Here is a 22,473-nt window from a genome sequence, read left to right as displayed (position 1 = left end):
CCTCGTGATCCACCCATCTCGGCCTCCCAAAGTGCTGGGATTACAGGCTTGAGCCACCGCGCCCGGCCTCTTTCTTATTTTTTTAAACCTGCGGCACTTGCTGCTTTGAATTCCTGGTATCTTTGAGTCCCTTGACTTTCCTCTCTACCTCCAATCTGACCAAACTTGCTGTGGAAAAGAACCCAATATCAGTCATTCACACTTTAGTGTAAAGGGGGCCTATTTTCCCTTGGGAGATGTTACACTTTGTCTCACCTTTGATTGTTGGGGACAAGATTGGTGGCTCTGAGAAAGTCCAGGCCTTGGGTCGGGAGGGCCATGGGGGCTCAGGACAGTCATGTGGGGTCCTCACGGCCTTTATCATTAAATTCCATCAGTAGCGAGTAGTTTAAGGTCTGAGAAGAAATGGGGAGAGAGAGTCAGAGGAGCAAAAAGGGAGGGGGGAAGGGCAGAAGTGAGAGGTAGAGGAAGAGGGTCAGGAAAGAGGGAAGTAATAGCCGCTCTCACACACACAGAGGCCCTTAGAGTTTACAGGACACGTCTCATTAGATCCTCCCAGCACCCTTATGGAGAAGGTCTCATCCTCAGTTTACAAATGAGGATACAGAGGTTCAGAGAGGTTCTGTGATCAAATGAGATGTTCCTGGGTGCCCAGCAGGGGAGTGGGGGATGCTGGGCAGTGGGACCACCAGCTTAGAATGCTCACGACTTCTGGATCCCCTTGTGTGGCAGGAGCTCTCAAGCTGGTGCAGATCCCGGCAGGTGCCAGACACATCCAGATTGAGGCACTGGAGAAGTCCCCTCACCGCATTGGTGAGTGCCAGGGTGCTGGGAAGGGACAGCGGGGCCCCAGGCCCTGCCCTCTGATTTGGGGGAGCTGGGAGAGCAGAGGGCAAGATTCTAGTACAAGTGGAATTGTAGTAACTGGAATAATGGGCAGAGACCCCCTTTTCATTTTATTTTAAATTTTTGCTGCATGGGTAACCCATTCCATGGTTTATATTTCAGAAGGTCTAAAAGGGGACCTAGTAAAGAGTCCCCTTCCTACCCCTGTACCCCGGGGGCAGTTTTCTTCCCCAAGGGCAACTACTGTTAATAATTTCTTGCGCATATAGATGGCTGTTAAAGGAAAACCATTTTCTTTTTTTTTTTTTTTTTTTGAGATGGAGTCTTGCTCTGTCGTCTAGGCNTGAAGGTTTTTTTTTTTTTTTTTTTTTTTTTTTTTTTTGAGATGGAGTCTTGCTCTGTCGTCTAGGCTGGAGTGCAGTGGCGCAATCTCGGCTCACTGCAAACTCTGCCTCCCGGGTTCAAGTGATTCTCCTGCCTCAGCCTCCCAAGTAGCTGGAATTACTGGTGCCCACCACCATGCCTGGCTAATTTTTGTATTTTTTAGTAGAGATGGGGTTTCACCATCTTGGCCAGCCTGGTCTCGAACTCCTGACCTCATGGTCCACCCACCTTGGCCTCCCAAAGTGCTGGGATTACAGGCATGAGCCACTGCACCTGGCTCAAGGAAAACCATTTTCACAGAGTATATCAGTCAACTTTTGCTGCCTAACACTCCACTCCAAAACTTAGGAACTTCAAACAAGAATTGCTTCTTAGCTTGCAGTCCTGTGAGGCATCAGTTTGGGCTGGGCTCTGTGAGGTGGTTCTTCTACCTGTCTGCCTGGACCGACTCATGCAGATACCCTCAGCTGGTAGTTCTCTGGGAGCTGGTTGGTCTAGGATGGCCTCACTCACATGTCTGGTGGTTGGTACTGGCTGTCAGCTGGGGTCATGGAGGTGGCAGGGCCACCAGGCTAACCCAGTATTATTCACATTATGTCTGTCACATAGTCCTCAGGAACGGCTTGTGTCATGTTTTCTAGTGTGCCATTAGTCCAAGTCACATGGCCAATCCCAGATTTAAGGGGTAGAAAAATAGACTAGCTCTTGATGCTAGAAGTGGTGAAATTACAGTGCAAAGGAGCATGCATAGAGGAAGAGGAGGAATATAGAGGCATTCTGCAGTCTACCACAAATTATTCTCATTATAATTATTACATTATTCTCATTATAATAACACTCAAACACCAAGCCACTAAATGAGGTGACATCCTTATGCTTGTAACAGTTATCCAACTATGAAGCCAGGCTGAATTAAAAATGAGAACCCCGCAATAAATTAATAAATTTAAATTAAGGCCATTAATATAATGTGATAGATGTTTGGTTTCATTTTTTGCTGAAACTAAATTGGCTGTCAAAAAATAGACATGTCCAGAAAGGCAAATCCATAGAGAGAGAGAGAGAGAATAGATTAGTGGCGGCCAGGGGCTGGGGAAGGAAAGAGGCATGATGGCTAATGGGTATCAGGTTTCTTTTTGGGGTGATGAAAATGTTCTGGAATTAGACAGTGACGATGGCTGAATCTACTTAAAAATCACGTCGGGTGCAGTTGCTCACGTCTGTAATCCCAACAACTTTGGGAGGCCAAGGTGGGTGGATCGCTTGAGCTCAGAAGTTTGAGATCAGCCTGGGGAACATGGCAAAATCCAGTCTCTACAAAAAAATACAAAAATCAGCTAGACATAGTGGTGCATGCCTGTAGTCCTAAGCTACTTGGGGGGCTGGAGCGTCTCAAAAAAAATTTCACTGAATTGCACACCTTATTCGAGTGAGTTGTATGGCATGTGAATTATATTTCGGTTCAAACCCCGTGAGCCTGGTTCAGAGCAGGGTCCCAGTGGCAGGTGGGCAGCAGGCTGCTTCTCCCACACTGGGCAGTGGCGTCTGTGTTCAGACCCCTTTGCAGAGGACATACAGGCCACAATGTCCCCTTGAAATGTCACAGAGGCCCCTCTTACCTATTATGTCTGCCAAGTCACACTGCTTGGCACTAATTTCATCATAAATGGAAAAACAAAACACATATCTCTTGGCAGGCTCACATCACACACAAATGCTGCCATTCATATTTTTAGGTTATCGTCAAAACAGCAATTTGTAAATATCTTCAAAGTTTCCTAGATAACTTGCATTTCCTGGAGAATGCATCTGCATTGGCACCTCCCCTAACACAGCTGCACTGGGTTCCTAAACTTATATTCTTGAAGGCACCTGAAGGGCATCGTCCCAACAGGCCATAGGCACAAGGGGAAACTGAGAACCAAAGTGGATTGGGGGCCTCTGTATGCCCTGATTCATCCTTGAGAGGTGTGGGCAGAGACAGTCTGGGCCCAGGTCTCCTGCCTCTCAGCGGTTCCCTTGCCAGCCATGCCACTCTACCACAGCGAGCCCAGGTTAGAGGACATTGGTTCAGACAAGTCCTGCCTGCTATGCCTGCCTGGCTGTGGGGAATGTGCTGGAGTTAGGGGCCGGGGGAGGGAAGGGGCAAGGAGAGAAGGGACATCTATTCCAAAAAGAGGTGGAGCTCACTGACACTGCATCGCCTGGGGATGATTGCAGAACATTAGCAGCCCCTTCCACCTTCTGCTGTCTCCAGAAACCTAGTTCTTTGATCCCCTCAAAGAACTAGTCTTCTGTGGAGGTCATGGCACAGGCTGCTAGCACCGGGGGCAGGCCAAGTGCAGGCTTGCTTGCCTGTTTGTTGGGTGAGTTCCCTGAAGGGTTAGAGTTTTCCGGGGAGCCTGGTGGGGAGAGCGAAGCAGGGGCGACCCAGGAGCTGAACTCTGAAGTTGGCACAGGTTGTGTGTTATACACGTGTGAGGCACACAGTGGCCTTCAGTGAAAACGTGTGAATATGTGTATGTGAGTGTGAGTGTGTGCATGTGTGTGCATGCCTGTGTAGGGGTGTGTGTACCCAACAGGATATGTAGAGGCCCAGGACAGGTGGCAGCTCTGGCAATGAAGGGAGAGGCTCTGTCCATTGTCATTAGACTCTCCTGGAATTGGGGACATGGACTCTCTGAAAGGAAGTGTAGGGAAGAGAAGGAGAACTCACGCTGTTTGTATCTCCCATGCGCTGGGCCATGAGTTGCCACTTTTCATGCATTATGTTTAGTAAGCCTCATGGCCATCTATGAATATTGTTATCCCGTTTTGCAGTTAAAGGAAACTGAGGCTCAGAGAAAGGTTAGATACAGAGCAGGTCAGTGGTGGAGCCTCGATTCAGGACTGGGTCTGGACAGTGGAGAGTTTATGGTGGTCCACCCCCCACTGTCTGGAATGAGGGGTGCATAGTCGGGGCTCTGCTACAGTGAGGTGCAGGAGTAGTCAAGGGCAATAGGAGGACTGGAGTCTGCACCTGGCCTGAGGAGCTGCCCAGCCTTAGCCTAGACAGTCTGAAGCTGCTGGGGGCCGAGAGCGGTCAGGGAGCCTGAGGGAGAGGCCTGGGGTGGGCAGGAGGTGAGGGGCATCTCTCCAGCAGCCTCCCAGGAAGGAGCAAGGCTCTTCTTTTTCTACCCCTCTTCCCCAACCCCTGCCACCCCCACATTGCTGCTGTGTCTCTGGGCACCTGGGTTCTGGCCCAGCTCCAACTGTAGCCCACTGTGTGTCCAGGACACTGTGTGTCTAGGAGCCTCCAATTCCCCATCTGTATTAACAATAGCCCAGCCCTTAGGATGTATTTAAGGATTGAACTGAAGCAGTTGGCAGAGTGACTGGCACATGGTTAGTGTTCTCGGATCCTTAGCTCTTATATGACAGTTATGACCATTTAAATCTGTCCCAGGTAGGAGCTCTGTGGGCCCTTCCTCCTGGACACCCCAGGGCTCTGGAGACTTTGCCGTCCCTACTTGGCTAGGGGGCTTGGGTTTCAGGCTGCTGGGCCCTAGGAAGTTCAGGGTGACCAAAGGTACCACTCAGGGACCTTGGCCAGTTGTCGGCATCTACATGTCTCCCACCCACCTGCCTCCTGGGGTCTTTTGGTAGTAAGTTGTGAGTTACTCACTGACTGGGATATTAAGGGGTAGAAATTTATGGATTTTTAAAATCTCTGCCTCTGTGCCAGGGCCCGTGCTGGGCCGAGGACACCAAGATGGAGATGAGCCAACAGGCTGCTGGAAGAGGCATGGCATCTGCAATCACAGCAATGCCAAAGGCCAGCACTTTTCTGGTGGTCTAGCGATAGTGCCCACTGTACGTCACTACTTGCCAAGCTGGCTATGTTTCTGAACTCTTCTCATTGTCCTGAGAGCCTCAGTAGTGGGGGGCGGGGATTTCTATTATCCTCCTGGGGCAGCAGCAGCCCTGTGAACTGGGTACAGTTATCATTCCCATTCTCCAGATGGTGAAACTGAGGCAACACAGTGGGGCTGAGTAGTTTCCTCACCATCAATCTGACTCCAGAATCTGTACTCTCAACCTCTATGCTCTGCTATAGAAATTCTAGGTAGGGCAGAATCCCTGAGGATTGGGAAACCAAAGAAGACTCCCTGGAGGAGAGGGGATTATGCTGAGCCTCAACTATGGGTAGAGATTAGTTAGGCAGGAAGAAAGGAAGGCAGTAAGGGTGGGAGGAATGGTGTGCACTAGGACCCAGAGGCAGCAACAAGAGTGTGTGTGTGTGTGTGTGTGTGTGTGTGTGCATGCGCGCGCACCCAGAGATGGTGGCAGGTGTGTGTGTGTGTATGTGTGACGGGGAGTGTGTTGACCTGTCTGACTCAGGAGGGCTTGGGTGGGGAGGAAAGGCAGGTGGACAGGAGCCCAGACGGCTCACTGGGAAGGCCTTGAATATCATATTTGGGGCCCGCCCCCTGTGGAGAGGGGCAGAAATCTGTGTGACTCTCTCTCCTCACCGGCCAGTGGTGAAGAACCAGGTCACCGGCAGCTTCATCCTCAACCCCAAAGGCAAGGAAGCCACAAGCCGGACCTTCACCGCCATGGGCCTGGAGTGGGAGGCTGCAGTGGAGGATGCCAAGGAAAGCCTCAAGACCAGTGGGCCCCTGCCTGAAGCCATTGCCATCCTGGTGAGCCCCACTCTGTGTGGTGGCAGCCCCTGCCCAACCCCCTTGTCCCCTTAGATCACTACATCTGCTGCCAAGCCAGCGTGGCACCATTTTGGTGTCTTTAGGAGCCTGGGCGAGGGCAAGGCACCTTCCATCCTGGGGTCAGCTCCTCATTTGTACTTAAAAGCCTGCAGGATGGCAAGTGAGGAGAGATAAAGAGAGTTATCGTCTCACTGTCAGACCCCAGATGCTACATGCAGGGAGCCTGTCCTCTTTAAGGCAGTCTTGGACATGGAGCCTGGAGGGAGGCTGGGCAAGGCTGGGTCATCCTGGCATAATCCCGCATCTGTGTGCATCATAGCATGGCTGGCAAGGGAGTCCAGGAGCAGCTTCCTTGGGCTTTAAGGCAGCTGATCCAGGGGCTCCAGGCTCCTAAAAAGGGAACAAGGAGCTGACTGGGGCCCATTGCTGCCCATAACCCCCTTCCTAGAGCATGGGCCAGGGCTTGTGGAGCAGGGATTAACCCAGCAGATGAGACCAGGAGGAGCTCTGTCCATGGTGCCCTCAGCACTGGCTGGTGGCAGGGATACCTTGGATGGATTTTGTTCCTGGTGTCACCCTCACCAGCTGGGGGGCTCCTGGAGGACAGGCTCTGTGGCCTATTGGTGTCAGTATTATCAATTCAATCCAGCACATATTTTTGACTCACCTTATATTTGTTGACCACTCATACACTTATGGCCAGGTGATTTTCAACAAGTGTACCAAGGCCATTTGATGGGGAACGAATAGTGTCTTCAAAATATGGTGCCAGGACACCTGGATATCTACATACAAAAGAATGAAGTTCGACCCCTTCCTCACACCATATACAAATATTAACTCAAAATAGATATAAGAGCTTAAACCATACAACTCTTAGAAAAGAACAGAGGGGCAAATCTTTATGATTCTGGATTCTTAGATATGACAGGCACTAAAAGCATATACAGCAAAAGAAAAAATAGATAAATTGGACTTCATCAAGATTGAAAACTTTAGTGCATCAAAAGACATTATCAAGGAAAGGAAAAGACCACCTTCAGAATGGGGGAAAATACTTGCAAGTCATATATTTGATGAGGGTCAGTATCCAGACCATTCTTATTAACTGCCTTCTAGAGCCAGGCAGTGTGGATGCTGCAGTGAGCAGAACAGACAGACAGACAGACAGCCCTGCCCTCCCGTCCGAACTTAGGTCTATGAAAAGAAGAGCATTCCTAGGTGCACCGGCTGCCCTTGGGCCTGGCACACGGCAAGTGTCCAGCCTGAGTTTGTCCCATGGCAGCTGATCTGAGTCCAACCTCCTACCGCACCCCAGCCATGCTGGGCACTACCTCATTCCAGCTTTCACAGGTTCTCCGACCCTAAGGCCTTCTCTTTGGACCCTCCCCTCCCAGTGCATGCCACCCTTGCTTCCTTCTCTGGTCCTGTGCCAGCTCCCCATCTCTCCTCAGGTGCTCCCCCCAACTGAGGGTGGCCCCCGCAGCAGCTTGGCCTACAAGTACATCATCCATGAGGACCTGCTGCCCCTCATTGGGAGCAACAATGTGCTCCTGGAGGAGACGGATACCTATGAGTGGGCGCTCAAGAGCTGGGCCCCCTGCAGCAAGGCCTGTGGAGGAGGTACCGATTCCCTGACCCACCAGTGCATTGTTGGGGCAGCCCAGGATCCCTTGAGAGGCAGGGGTGGGGGCTAATGTTGTCTCTATTTGATGTGTCCTTGCCTGTGACTCAGTTTCTCCTTGAAGATCTCCAGTGTGTGGAAGCCCGTTTTGGGCAGGGCCTTTGGGATGAGGCTGGGGGTGCTAGAGCCATATCCAGGCAGAGCCTCTGCCCTGAAAGAGCTCACCCACTGTGAGGACAGACAGCTGTCCAAAGCCATCTTTTCACCAGCGAGATGGAGCTGATCAGGAAGGTGTCCCTCAGAAAGTGACATGGGCAGGCGGGGCATAGGCAGAGGGAGGTGGGATTGGCCCACAAGGCTCTCCATGGGTACTGCCCCTGAGGCCCCAGCAGGGCAATGGGGGGCCTGGCCAGACTAGGCCCACGGCAGCCTGCCCACCCCATAGGGATCCAGTTCACCAAATATGGCTGCCGGCGCAGACGAGACCACCACATGGTGCAGCGGCACCTATGTGACCACAAGAAGAGGCCCAAGCCCATCCGCCGGCGCTGCAATCAGCACCTGTGCTCCCAGCCTGCGTGAGTGCTCTCGGGGAGGGACAAGGAGTCTGGTTCTATGCCTAGCCTGGGCCCCAGGCAGTGGGGCTGCTGAGCCTGCTCCCCTCAGCACTGGGTTATGGAGACACGACCATACAGGCAACACGGGTTTCAGTGCTTCTGGGCTCCAGGCCCAGGCCAGGATGCTGATCTCTACCTCTTCTCTGCCCGATTATCAGGTGTCTAGGGACACGGCTCAGCCCGCCAGCCCTCAGCCATGGTCCAGCCCCTAATTGGGATTCCCTGGCTTGAGGCTACATGCTCTTCTGAGCACAAGGATGACCTTGGGATTATTTGGGGGAGAGCCTTTGGGGAGAGGAGAGAGCTGTGCCTGGTGGAGGGCTCCTGGCCAGGCCTCTGAACCTGTTGCAGAGCCAGCCTCAAGACCTCCTCAGCCTCCACTGGGCTCCCCTAGTACATCCCAGGCAGACTGAGGCCGAGGGTGGCTGGCGGGTAGCAACTGCAGAGGGCCTTGCCCATCCTCCTGCTTCCCCAGGAGTCCTCCCTGGCAGGGGTAGGGTGCTGCCTGGGTCTCGTCAGCTTCTGCTCCCCTGGGCTGGGGGAATCCCAAGGCTGGGCATATGATCGGGGCAAGGGTGGGAACTAGCTAGAGGTTGCTGTGGCCTCCTTGTCTGTGCCCAGGCCAGACCATGATACCCAGCCCCTCCTCTGCCTGACAGCTTCATAACCAGCCCCCTGTGCTTCTCTTTCACTCATTCCTTTGTATTGTTATTCAGACTGATTTTCCCACTAATGCCTGTAATCACAGAGCATGCAGGGTTAGCTCTGCCTGAACTCCTGGCTGGTGTCCCCCAACCCCTACCCCTTTGGGGTTTTAAGGAAGAGCATGACTTAGGAAACCTGCCTGCAAGCCACTAAAAGATGCCTTGGGAACCCAAGGAGGAGTAGGAGTTGAGGCTCTCCCTCCTTCCATCCCCACTAGAGCAGTTTTGTTTCCTCTAATGCACCCAGTGGGCATGCGCTTAAGATGCTGTTGGAAGTTGCTCAGTGGCTAAAAGACACTTGCAGGCTACCAGCATAGCTACTCTGTGCGGAAGCTGTGGGTGATGACGGTGACAGTAACAGTGTTCTTGTCCCAGGAGCCCCATGGAGATTGGGGGATCTACCTTGAAAGTGTGGCTTTGATCTGTTGTGTGCCCTGATGCTTCTCAGCACCCAGGACAGTGCCTGCACCAGTAGGTACTCAAATATGTATGCGGCTTTGAAGTAATCATGATGCGAAAATGGGATAACTGAGGCTTAGAGGGCTAAGAGCTTGCCCAAGGACATGAAGGGTGCTAGGATTTAAATACACATCATGCCTGTTTTTCAGATGAGACACAGCAGGAGAGAAGAGTGCCCTCCCTGAGGTCACATACCCAGGTAGCTGCAGAGCCAGGTGGACAGTTGTCCTAAGCCTCAAACATTCTGAAACCCAAACCCACTCTCTGGCTCCTGCCTGCAGCTGTCTGGGGATGGGAAGTGTCCTCTGGGATGAAGTGTCCCCGTGGTCTCACCTCCTCTCCTTTCACCCTGTTTCCAGGTGGGTGATGGAGGAGTGGGGTGCCTGCAGCCGGAGCTGTGGGAAGCTGGGGGTGCAGACACGGGGGATACAGTGCCTGCTGCCCCTCTCCAATGGAACCCACAAGGTCATGCCAGCCAAAGCCTGCGCCGGGGACCGGCCTGAGGCCCGACGGCCCTGTCTCCGAGTGCCCTGCCCAGCCCAGTGGCGGCTGGGAGCCTGGTCCCAGGTGATTGGCCTCAGGAGGTGGGAGGGGCTTGAGGAGGAGGTGGGTCTGAGGGATTTTTTGGTGCTCCCTGCAGGCAAGAGAGTTTCTGCCTGAATTGCTCCCCCTACATCAAATCTTGTTTTTCTTAAAGTAGAATAGCTCCCATAGACCCCAGGCCATGGCTCTGTGCTAGGCCTTTCTGTTCATTCATTATCGCCAGTAAGCTTCACACAGTGCCGGGAGGCATGGGTTCATGTCCCTGTGTTCCAGATGAGCAGATCGAAATACACTCTTGCATTCCAGAAATATTTGCTGAGCACTAGCACAAGGTGCCAGACCTTGTACTAAGAATGTGGGAACCCAGCATCAACCAGACAGAGCTGATTCTTGCCCTCGTGCAGCCCACAGTCCTGTGAGGGAAACGTATTAGACCATCAGTCAACCCACAGCCAAGCACTGACAGACTGCAGTCGGAGCTGGGTGGGGAGTAGCGGGGCAATGTGGTGGAGGATGAACGGTGGTCAGAGGGCTTCTCTGAGGAGGTGTTGCTCAAGCTGAGACCAGAGCGACAAGCCACAGGAAGAGACCAAGGCAGGAACCATCTTACAGTGTTCCAGAAACCGACAGGACAGTGGGGCTGGAGCTGACTGGGAGGGATAGGGGCTGCAAGATAATGCTGGGGAAGCAGGTGGAGGCAGGTGGGGGTCCGTGGTTACAGGCTTTGCAAGGACTTTGCATTTTTTCTAAGAGCAATGGGAAACCAGGGAAGCCTTTTAACGCAGGCATTACAAGCTCTGATTTCAGGTTGTAAAGACCACTCTGGCAGTGCTGTAGAAGGTTGTCAGGAGGTCAGGGTAGCAAAAGGGAGACAGCAGTAAGCCTGCTTAGTTATCTGAGTGCTCTGTGGCTTAGACCCTGGAGGTTACCTAGGAGAAATTGCCTCGAGGAAATTGTCTTGGGTTTTCTTTTAAATACTCATTTGATGTGAACATTGAGAACATCATGCCAAGTAAAACAAGCCAAGCTGGATGCAGTGGCTCGTGCCTGGAATCCCAACACTTTGGGAGGCTGAGGTGGGGAGATCTTTGGGAGGTTGATGTGGGTGGATCGCTTGAGCCCAGGAATTCGAGACCAGCCTGGGTAACATAGCAAAACCTCGCCTCTACAAAAAATGTAAAAAGTTAGCTGAGCATGGTGGTGTGTGCTGTAACCTCAGCTGCTCTGGAGGGTAAGGTAGGAGGATTGCTGGAGCCCAGGAGGTCAAGGCTCCAGCGAGCTATAACCATGCCACTGCACTCCAGCCTAAGTGACAGAGCAAGACCTTGTCTCAAAAAAGAAAGAAAGAAAGAAAGAAAAGAGAAGAAAAGAAATAAGCCAGACATCAGATATGTAAGGACAAACACTATATGAGGGCACTTTGCTGGTGATTTCCAGGGGCTGGGGGAGGGAGAATGAAGAGTTAGTGTTTAATAGGCATGGAGTTTCAGTTGGGAAAGAAGAAAATGTTCTGGAAACAGATGGTGGTAATGATTGTACAACAATGTGAATGTGCTTAATGCCACTGAACCGTACACTTAAAAATAGTTAAGATGGGCTGGGCGTGGTGGCTCACCCTGTAATCCCACCACTTTGGGAGGCCAAGGCGGGCAGATTGCCTGGGGTCAGGAGTTCAAGACCAGCCTGGCCAACATAGTAAAACCCCATCTCTACTAAAAATGCAAAAATTATCCGGGCATGGTGGCGTATGCCTGTAATCTCAGCTACTCAGGAGACTGAGGCAGGGAGACAGAGGTTGCAGTGAGCCAAGATCACTCCATTGCACTCCAGCAAAACTTCATCTCAAAAAAAGAAAAAATTAGTTAAGATGGCAAACTTTTTGTTATATAGATATTACCCCAATTTAAAAATCCTCATTTGATCACAATGATGTTTATTGTAATAGCAAAACATTAGGACATATCCCAAATGTTTATCTATAGAAGATTAGACCAAAATCATGGTCTGTTCATACAATACAGTACTATACAACAAGAAAAATGAACAGGCCTGAACTGTACTTACCAAAATAGATAAACTTCTATTAATCGAGGATACATTTAGGTGAGAAAAAGCACTTCAGTATGAAATAAAAAAGCACTTCCAATGGATGTCATTTCCTTAATGTTTAGAGGGGCACAACGCAATTTGTAAAAATTCCGGGATGCTCATTTATTAAAGCTGGTAGTGGCATCTGGATAGGGTTTTGTGAATAACTCCATACTTTTCTGTATGCTTGAAATATTGCATTATGAGTATTTGTAAAGAACCAAAAATCCGCACACAACGCATGCATTTTATATCCATCTCCATCATATATAGCTTCATTTGTTTTGATATCAAATAGAAAGATTGCTGGTCTTCAAAGGACTCCACAGATAAAAGTAACAGAGAGACGGCAGATAGTGGAAGATACTGGCCCTGTTGCAATAAGCAAAATATAGAGATGAATCTCTAAATGTAACTTTGATTAAGTAAGAATTGCAATTCAAAGCATACACAGAGACCGGATGGTCTTCAGTATGTCCAAAGAACAGAGGAAAGGTTGGGGGTTTTATTAGAAGGGGACATAATATGTATTGTGTTGAACACAAACTCCTTGGCACTAGACAAGCTTTTGGGAGCTGGCAAACTCTGGCTGGTGAGTGATGGTGCTATGTAAAACCAGCCTTGGAGTCACAGTAGGTTGTTTCGGCAGTTGCTAGGTAAAACTGGTCTTGGAATTACATCAGCCTGTTTCAGCAGCTGGCCTTGTGGAAAATTTAATTCTTGGAGCAGGTGCTAGGTGCCCTGAGTGCTTTTTCCCCTGGCCCCTCAACTCTGATTTAGTTGGGTGTGACAAGTATGACCCTATTCATATAATCAACTTTCACAGCCCCTTATGAGACTGACTGAGCAGTCAGGAGCTGTTAACTGCTGTTTGTAATGATTCATCCTGGGAGGATGAGCCGTGTTTGTCTCGTAGTTCTGTGTGGCCCCATGACCCTTGTGTCTCAGTGGTCACATGCTCCAGTGTGGGAAGGGGGGTCCTGCAAGTTCCTCTCCTTCCAGCTAGGTAAGGCTATGGTCAGCACCTAAAATGTAACCCAGTCACAATGGGCAACGCTGCTTTCCTGGAGTCCCTGCCCCTCCACTGAGGACCTCCACAGGCCCTGTTTGTCAGAGTAAGAGTGGGTCAGGTCCAGGGGACGATGTGTGTGGCCACCCCCTGCAAACGGTGGTCCTCTGCTGCCTCCTGCTCCTTGTACCTGCACCCTTCCCCCTCAGGGAAGAAGACACTTTTGAACATACTTCTCCAGGCCCATGTTTGGTAAATCAAGTCACAAGATTATTGACTATCAGAACTAGTCAGAGAAGGGTCCATGGAGACCCTGTCGCCCAGCTCTCTCAGTTTACAGAGTTAGACACTGAGCTAGGCGAGGGGGTAGCAGATGCCACAACCCAGGCCCCTACATCCTGTTAATAGGATATCATCACGTCAATCCACCTGCCCCAGGTCACACCATGTAGTGGACTGCAACAGGGGAGTTTGCTAAAGTGATACACAAAATATTTAAGAACCCAGGCACAGACCAGACACAGTGCATGCAGGTGGTAGTAGGAAATGGGGTCCCAGAGGTTCCCTCCTGAGCCAGAGGTTAACCATTTAGATTGTGGAAAGGCCCATGGGGTTATAGGCTCGGGGCAATGGCTCTTCACCATTGGTATCAGGAATATTTGACAATGGGTGTGATGTCCCACTGAGGTTACTTAGAAGCAGTCCTTGCATGTCCCTCTGGTCAAGTGAAGACTCGATGCTCTGTTTCATACCTTTCTGTCCCCGGGCATTGGCTGGGCTCTGAGCTCACTGGCTCATCTTTCTTCTCTCCACCTGCCCTGACCCCGGCCGCTGTGCCTGGCACTGACCCACCCATGGCAGTGCTCTGCCACCTGTGGAGAGGGCATCCAGCAGCGGCAGGTGGTGTGCAGGACCAATGCCAACAGCCTCGGGCAGTGCGAGGGGGATAGGCCAGACACCGTCCAGGTCTGCAGCCTGCCCGCCTGTGGAGGTGAGCCAGAGGGGATGGGGAGGCCAGGTCCAGTCCCTTGGGACCAAAGTCCCAAATACTAGAATTGCTTCTCCCTGCTCATAGGAAATCGCCAGAACTCCACGGTGAGGGCTGATGTCTGGGAACGTGGGACGCCAGAGGGGCAGTGGGTGCCACAATCTGGACCCCTACATCCCATTAACAAGATATCATCAAGTAAGTACAGTCTATGGACCCTACCCGGCTCCCCAGACCTTTCAGTGGCCCTCGTGTTGCAGCATGGGCCACGCAGTGGAACAAACCCAGCTTGTAACTGTGTGTGTGACCTTCACCTCCCTGAGCCTCAGATTCCTCAGCTGTGAAGTGGGGAGGAGGCTCTGCTGGTCCATGACCCCTTACCTGCAATTCCAAAATGTTTATTTCTAAGTTTGTTGCAAACCTACCTGGCAGCAAAATCTGACCTGAACTGATGAGATCATTTATTCTTTTGCTATAGAAATGTCACCATATTTAGTTACAAGGTGATATCTCAGGCTCCACTGAGGATGTTCTATAATATAAACACAGAATATTAATTTTCTGATCCCCAAAGTTCTGAATTCTGAACTATATCTGGTTTCAAGATTTTCAAACAAGCAATTATAGATCTGAGCTGCCTTTATAGGATTGGTGAGAGAATTGGATGAGAGAACGCATGCACTCCTGTCTGGCTATCAGCTTCCAGTAACAATAGGCCTAGCAATTTCTCTCAGCCCCATGATTCAGTTCATCCTCCCATCTTTCCATTCATCCACCCACGGATAAATATTTACTGAGCATCTGCTACGTGCCAGCCTGTAGATTCTTCACCCCTTTCCTAGGCTCCATCTCTCTTTTCTTTCCTCACCCTCCTGAGGACCAGGGTCTGGCAAGATGAGTAGCAGAAAGATCAAAGACCCTAACTCCCAGTTAGAGGACCAGTTGGCTGCAAATTTCTTAACCTCTCTGAGCTTAGTGACCTCATCTGTAAAATAAGGTTCTGACTAGATGTCCTCAAAGGACCTTCTACCTCCCGTCTTCTACTTCTCTGCTCCTAGGCTGAGGTTCCCAATGGGGGAGTCCCTGGGTTTCCTGCCCTTTTCCTTCCCAAAGCTAAAGGACGAGGCCCTGATTCTGGTGCCGGAGATCTGGCGCCATCTAGAGGCCACTGGCTTTCCATTTTTCTCTGCTCTTTCTCTTGTTCCCCTAAGCCTGCCCCTCCACCTGTGTCTCTCTCTTTCCCTCTGTTCCTCCCACTCTTCCCACCTCCCTCTTTCTCTCTCTCTCTCTCTCTCTCTCTCTGGCAAAAAGTAGTAGAAAAAAAAGCTCCTGCCTTCACATTCTGTCTGGAGAAACCTACATGGAGTTATCACAGAAAGGTGTGATATTTTGGGCAAAGCCAACTAGTGTAGTGAGCACTTACATTTGCCAGGTACTTTAAAGATGTTATCTGCAATGTGATTATTCATTGGTAAGGGTCAGCATCAGCCCCATTTTATAGGTGAAGAAACTGAGGCTTGGAGGGTTTAAGTGACTTGCCAAAGTCACTTTTAAGTGGTAGAGCCTGGATTTGAACTGAAATCTGCTTGATTCCAAATTAAGCAGTAGCAGTCTTAATGTCCCGATGTGTGCTGACTGTGGCAGGACGGTCAGTCTGCCTGTCCCAAGCATGAGTTGCCTGGGCTCTAGCCTAACGCTGGCTGGAGTGGGTCAGGCATCTTGGGTTGATTGGGAGGGGCTAGGGTTCCCACTTCTATCCAGAGCAGCCGCAAGTTAGAACCACCTGGTGGTAGGCCACACCCTAGATTGTCCAGTGTGTGGGTGAAGGAGATGGCATCCCCAAGCATTCCAGTGTGCAGCAAGGCTGAGGGTGAATGGTCAAGGGCCAGGGTTCTCAGATGCGCCCACACGTGGAGTCCCCTGGAGGGCTTGTGAAAGCACAGCGCTGAGCCCCAGCCTGAGTTTCTGATGCAGTAGGACTGGGTGGTGCCGGAGGATGTGCATTGCCAGCAAGCTTTCGGGTGACGCTGCTGCTGCGTGTGGGGACATCACTTTGAGATCTGCCGCTCTAGAGGATTTTAGTTCCTCTTCCACGTAGTCAGAGCTCACTGTCCTGTCAGGCAGCTCCATAGCCCACCCTGGGAAAAAGCTTTACAGTGGGTCCAGCAGGGGCAGGGGGTCAGGGCCGGCAGTCAGTGGGTGAGTGAGAGGCGGGGCCACCTGACTGACAGGCATCCCCACGTTGCTTCCATCCTTGTGCTGTGTGTGCAGCGGAGCCCTGCACAGGAGACAGGTCCGTCTTCTGCCAGATGGAAGTGCTCGATCGCTACTGCTCCATTCCCGGGTACCACCGGCTCTGCTGTGTGTCCTGCATCAAGAAGGCCTCGGGCCCCAACCCTAGCCCAGACCCTGGCCCAACCTCACTGCCCCCCTCCTCCACTCCTGGAAGCCTGTTACCAGGACCCCAGGCCCCTCCAGATGCTGTGGAGCCTCCTGGAAAGCCAACGGGATCAGAGGACCATCAACATGGTGGAGCCACACAGCTCCCAGGAGCTCTGGATACAAGGTCCCCAGGGACCAAGCGCCCCTTTGCCCCTGAGACACTGATCCCTGGAGCATCCTGGAGCATCTCCCCTACCACCCCCAGGGGGCTGCCTTGGGGCTGGACTCAGACACCTATGCCAGTCCCCGAGGATAAAGGGCAGCCCGGAGAAGACCTGAGGCATCCAGGCACCAGCCTCCCTGCTGCCTCCCCCGTGACATGAGCTGTGCCCTGCCATCCCACCGGCACGTTAACACTCTGTGTACTGCCCCGCGACCCCCAGTTCAGAGGACACACACCGCAGGGCAGGCGCAAGCACAGACTTCATTTTAAATCATTCGCCTTCTTCTCGTTGGGGGCTATGATGCTCTTTACCCCACAAAGCGGGGCGGGAGGAAGACAAAGATCAGGGAAAGCCCTAATCAGAGATACCTCAGCAAGCTGCCCCCGGCGGGACTGACCCTCTCAGGGCCCCTGTTGGTCTCCCCTGCCGGGACCAGGGTCAACTATTGCCCCCTCCTCACAGACCCTGGGCCCGGGCAGGTCTGAATCCCGGCTGGTCTGTAGCTGGAAGCTGTCAGGGCTGCCTGCCTTCCGGAACTGTGAGGACCCCTGTGGAGGCCCTGCCTATTTGGCCCCTCTCCCCAGAAAGGCAAAGCAGGGCCAGGGGAGGTGGGGGGCTGTTCACAGCCAGGCCCAGAAGAAGGGGGCCTGGGAATGTGGCATGAGGCTTCCCAGCTGCAGGGCCGGGGCCGGTGGGACACAAAGTGATGTGATTGCAGGCCCAGCCCTGGCAGCCGAGAGCTCCGTGCAGTTCCACCAGCCGAGGCCAGGCAGCAGAGGCCAGTTTGTCTTTGCTGGCTGGAAGATGGTGCTCGTGGCCATCCTCTGGCCCTGCAGATGTCACTTGTGTTACTTCTGGTGACTCCAGATTACAGACTGGCCCCTCAATCTCACCCCCAGCCCACCAGAGAAGGGTGCTCAGGACACCCTGGACCCCAAGTCCTCAGCATCCAGGGGTTTCCAAACAGGTGCTCACCCCCTGGCTCAACCAGGATGGCAACTTCAATGATCACTCTCAGCCTGGAAGGGGACTCTGTGGGACACAGAGGGGACACGATTTCTCAGGCTGTCCCTTCAATCATTGCCCTTCTCCAAAGATCACTACTGCTGGAGTCAGGCATCTTCGTCTCCTACCTGCCTCAAGCTGGGCCAGAGTGTGTGGTTCTCCCAGGGGTGGTCAGATCCCAGGACTGAGGACCAGAGTCTACTCATAGCCTGGCCCTGGAGATGACAAGGGCCACCCAGGGCAAGTGCCCCAGGGCAGGGTGCCAGCCCCGGCGCAGTGCTAGGGTGGGGAAGACACACTGACCCATGGTGCTGTAAGGGCCTCCGCTGGGCTCAGCTGCTGGCCATGCTACCTCCAAGGGACAGGTAACAGCCTTAGATCCTCTGGCTCTCAGGAAGTGGCAGGGGGTCCCTGGACACCTTCAGGGTCTTGGAGGATGTCTCCTAAATTCCTGCCGGGTGATAGAGGTGCTTCTCACTTCTTCCTTCCCTAAGGCAAGGGGGCTGTTCTGAACCAGGCTGGGGGAACACGAGCAGTGGGTCCCTGGCCTGTAACCCGTTTGGAGAGTGGAGGTCCTGGGGGGCTCCCTGCCCTCCCCCTGCTGCCCTCCCCTCCCTGGGATGCTGGGGCACACACGGAGTCATTCCTGTAAGAACCAACCTGGCCTGTGTTAAACTCTTGTGCCTTGGAAATCCAGATCTTTAAAATTTTATATATTTATTAACATCGTCCTTGGACCCCAAAAAGTTGTGTGTGTGTTTCTTTTTCTCTTTCTGATTTATGGGAAGGGGATAATGAAGCCAGAGCTCGAAGGCTGAGGGCTGGGCTGTAGCAAGAGAACTGGGTGTGGGGGCACAGCTCACTGCGGCTGTCTCCTGTCCCTCCACCTTTCCACCCATGCCCTGCTGCGGCACTGCCCGGTGGGACAAAGGGTTGCCACTGGTTTCTTGGCTACTGAATCTCCTGCTTCCCTGAGGCCCAAGTTGCAGGACAACACTTTATTTCAGGTTAGTGCTTCAGGAGAAAAAAAATCTTTTGTGATTCAAATTTGTGAAATTCTCAACCTGTTTAAATGCAACTAGAGGCCAGTGGGGCAGAGTGGCTCATGCCTGTAATCCCAGCACTTTTGGAGGCAGGAGTTCCAGACCAGCCTGAGCAATATAGCAAGACCCTGTCTCAATGAAAAATAAAAAGAACATTAGTCAGGCGTGGTGTTGCACACCTGTGGTCTCAGCTATTTAGGAGGCTGAAGTGAGAAGATCCCTTGAGCCCGGGAGTTTGAGGCTACACTGAGCTGTGATTGCGCCATGGCACTCCAGCCTGGGTGACAGAGCGTGACCCTGTCTCAAAAACAAAAAAGAGCAACAAGAGGGGCTCTCTAAAGGAATCTTAGCAACCACAGAACAAAGAGATCATCATTGAAAGCAAAATGACTACAACCACTTTTGCCTTCTAAGCAGTGGCAGAATTTGTGTCATGGAGTAAAAGAATCTACACCGCTGGGCACTGAGAAAAGGTGAAGCCGGCAAAAGGGCCTCCTGTCATTATACAGAGCCTACTCCTCCCCTTAAGGCCGAGGAGAAAATGGTTTGGAGACTCCTACCCCTGCGGGGGTGGGAACACAGAGAGGGCAGCCTCTCCATCTATCTTTGGCTGGGGGCTTTTTAGGATGCAGGTTGTCTAATATGTCTAAGGTTCAACTAAATTTGTGTTGCCATCTCCCCAAACATCTGGAAATGTCCACTCCCCAAATTAAGGGCTTTTTATGGGTCAGAATTTTTGCTTGTTTTGGTGGAAACTGAGAAAATGAAAGGATTCATGGGTGAAGATAGAGGAACAGCACCAAGGGCCCTCTTTCTATCACAGCCTCCGAAACATCCCTCACTTCCCATAGGAGCCCACTGGGAAAGGCCATATGGGAAGGGTTTTACCCCTTCCTGCCCTAAACTGTTTCCTGTTTGGAGTCTGGTGGGTGCAGGTGCCAGGGTGCCAGACTGCCTATCTCTTCCCTGGAGGGGATTCTTCAGGCTGCTCTGACTTCAAGGCTGTATCCACACCTGCCCCTTGCTTGGCAGAGCCCTGCTGCAGTGACAGCCAGGTACCCAGAGTCTAGCCTATCAGCCCCGACTGGCTTCCAGAGCCCTTGCCCTGGTCTGCCAAGCTTCCTCAAGCCATAGCCAGGGGCCAACACACCTGTCATTTTGGAGGAAGCCCCCTGAAGTTCCAGCATCTCCTTGCCCTTGGGGTCAGTAGGGACAGTGCTACACAGAGACCTCCTTACCCTCTTGTCCAAAGAGCCTGGGAAGTCCTCACCATGGCTGTCCTCTGTGTCCAGATGGCCTCCTTGAGGTTCCAGCCTATGACTTCATTTGGGCTAGTAAGGCCTGAAAGCTCCTGGTGGGGAAGGGATCAGGGGGATGGCAAGGATTCAGGGAGAGCAGGAGACTTACCTTCCCATTCCTCCAGAGGAGAAGAGGGGCAATTGGAGCCTTGTCATGTTCCTGGAAAATAGACTGGCCTCTGGGCCCTCTCTTGATTTACCCTCCTGGTGAACCTCCAGGCCTTCCACCTGAAATGACACAGCAGGCAGGGGAAGAGAGGAAGGCACAGAGCCTGGACCATCTGACCTGGAACTCTGTGGGCTCTTCCAAAGAGCCCTTGCTCCCTACCTGGCTTCAGGAGACTGAAGGCTTGGGGGAAGGTAGGGGTGTGGGGGAGGAGGGAAAGAGCAAGAAGGGGTGGAAATGTAGCTGGGGCAGTCCCAGGGACCCAGCTGCCATGGATTAGAAATCTCTGGGGCCTACACCACAAATCTTCTCCTTTAAAAACTTATGCAAGAAATATATGCTCGTTATTGAAAAATTTTACAACCTGAGAAAAAATATCTATAATTCTACCTAGCAATAACCACTGTTAATAATTTGGTTATCCATGTGTGCATGTGCAAGATTGTGCGTGTGTATACACACACACACACACACACACACTGGGTGGATATTATTAATACTATATGCATACACGTCATCTGGGATCTGCTCCTGCTTCTACCACCCCTACAACAATATAATACGAACACCTTTCCACTGTGAACTACGTTGAACTACGTCTTTTATTTTTGAGATGGAGTTTCCCTCTTGTTGCCCAGGCTGGAGTGCAATGGCGTGATCTCGGCTCTCTGCAACCTCCGCCTCCCAGGTTCAAGTGATTCTCCTGCCTCAGCCTCCCAAGTAGCTGGGATTACAGGCATGCGCCACCACTCCTGGCTAATTTTGTGTTTTTAGTAAAGTTGGCGTTTCTCCATGTTGGTTAGGCTGGTCTTGAACTCCCAATCTCAGGTGATCCACCCACCTCAGCCTCCCAAAGTTCTGGGATTACAGGTGTGAGCCACCATGCCCAGCCACATCTTTTTTAATGACTGCACAGTACCCCACAGTATGGCTAGATGATCATTTATTTAACCAAATCCCCCAGTTCCATAAACTTCCTGTACAGCCTGTGGAACCATGAGCCAATTAAACCTCTTTTCTTTATGAATTACCCAGTCTCAGTTAGTTCTTTATAGCAAAGTGAGAATGGACTAATACAGAAAATTGGTACCAGAGAAATGAGGCATTGCTATAAAGATAACTGAAAATGTGGAAGCAACTTTGGAACTGGGTAACAGGAAGAGGCTGGAACAGTTTGAAGGGATCAGAAGAAGACTGGAAGATGTGGGAATGTTTGGAACTTCCTAGACACTTGTTGAATGTTGTGACCAAAATGCTGATAGTGATATGGATAGTGAATTCTAGGCTGAGGAGGTCTCAGATGGAGATGAGAAATTTATTGGGAACTGTAGTAAAGGTCACACTTGCTAGGCTTTAGCAAAGAGATGGGGAGTATTGTGCCCCTGCTCTAGAAGTCTGTGGAACTTTAAACTTGAGACAGATGATTTAGGATATCTGGTGGAAGAAATTTCTAAGCAGCAGTGTTCCAGAGGTGTCCTGGCTACTTCTAACAGCATATACTCATATGCATTCACCAATATATGGTCTGAAATTGGAACTTACATTTAAAAGGAAAGCAGAGCATAGCAGTTTGAAAAATTTGTAACCTGATCATGCGGTAGAAAGACCCACTTTCTTGGGAAAAATTCAAGCCAGCTGCAGAAATTTGCATAAGTAGAGGAGCCAAATGTTAATAGCCAAGACAATGGGGAAGATGTGTTGAGGGAGTTTCAGAGGCCTTCATGGCAGCCCCTCCCATCATAGGCCTGGAGGCTTAGGAGGTAAAATGGTTTCATGGGCTAGGCCAAGGGCCCCATTGCCTTGTGCAGCCTCAGGACATGGCACCCTGAGTCCCAGTCACTCCAGCTCTAGCCATGGCTAAGGTCTCCAAATACATCTCAGGCTGCTGCTTCAGTGAGTGCAAGCCGTAAGAAGCCTTGGTGGCTTTCATGTGGTATCGGCCCAGCAGGTGCACAGAGGGCAAAAGTTGAGGCTTGGGAGTCTCTGCCTAGATTTAAGAGGATGTATGGAAATGCCTGGATGTCCAGGCAGAAGTCTGCTGCAGGGGCAGAGCCCTCATGGATAACCTGTACTAGGGCAGTGCAGAGGGGAAATGTGGTATTGGAGTCCCCACACAGAGTCCTTACTGGGGAACTGCCTAGTGGAGCTGTGAGAATAGGGCACCGTCCTCCAGACCCCAGAATGGTAGATTCACTGATGGCTTGTGCCACGTGCCTGGAAAAGCTGCAGGCACTCAATGCCAGCCTGTGAAAACAGCCAAGTGGGCTCTACCTGGCAGAGCCACAGGGGTGGATCTGCCCAATGACTTAGAAGCCCACTTCTTGTCTCAGTGTAGCCTAAATGTGTGACATGGAGTCAAAGGAGATTATTCTGGAGTTCTAAGATTTAAT

General features: G+C 51.6%; 1 protein-coding gene across 2 annotated transcripts in view; it reads left to right on the top strand.

Moving 5' to 3' along the window:
- ADAMTS14 (ADAM metallopeptidase with thrombospondin type 1 motif 14) overlaps window positions 1-18,322 on the top strand; it is an 87,899-nt gene extending 69,577 nt beyond the window's left edge. For both annotated transcript variants that reach the window (XM_025396975.1, XM_025396973.1), the window contains exons 15-22: window positions 733-813; window positions 5,749-5,912; window positions 7,388-7,556; window positions 8,003-8,135; window positions 9,697-9,904; window positions 13,839-13,968; window positions 14,053-14,163; window positions 16,237-18,322. In XM_025396975.1, coding sequence (XP_025252760.1) covers window positions 733-813; window positions 5,749-5,912; window positions 7,388-7,556; window positions 8,003-8,135; window positions 9,697-9,904; window positions 13,839-13,968; window positions 14,053-14,163; window positions 16,237-16,730 — 1,490 coding nt within the window. In that variant the 3' untranslated portion in view covers window positions 16,731-18,322. The remainder of the gene's footprint in view (window positions 1-732; window positions 814-5,748; window positions 5,913-7,387; window positions 7,557-8,002; window positions 8,136-9,696; window positions 9,905-13,838; window positions 13,969-14,052; window positions 14,164-16,236) is intronic.
- Window positions 18,323-22,473: the final 4,151 nt, after the last annotated feature.

This window comes from Theropithecus gelada, chromosome 9 (assembly GCF_003255815.1).
Source record: "Theropithecus gelada isolate Dixy chromosome 9, Tgel_1.0, whole genome shotgun sequence".
Taxonomy (NCBI): domain Eukaryota; kingdom Metazoa; phylum Chordata; class Mammalia; order Primates; family Cercopithecidae; genus Theropithecus; species Theropithecus gelada.
The sequence above is the reverse complement of the archived record's forward strand: the minus strand, read 5'-3'. Positions and strand labels throughout refer to the sequence as shown.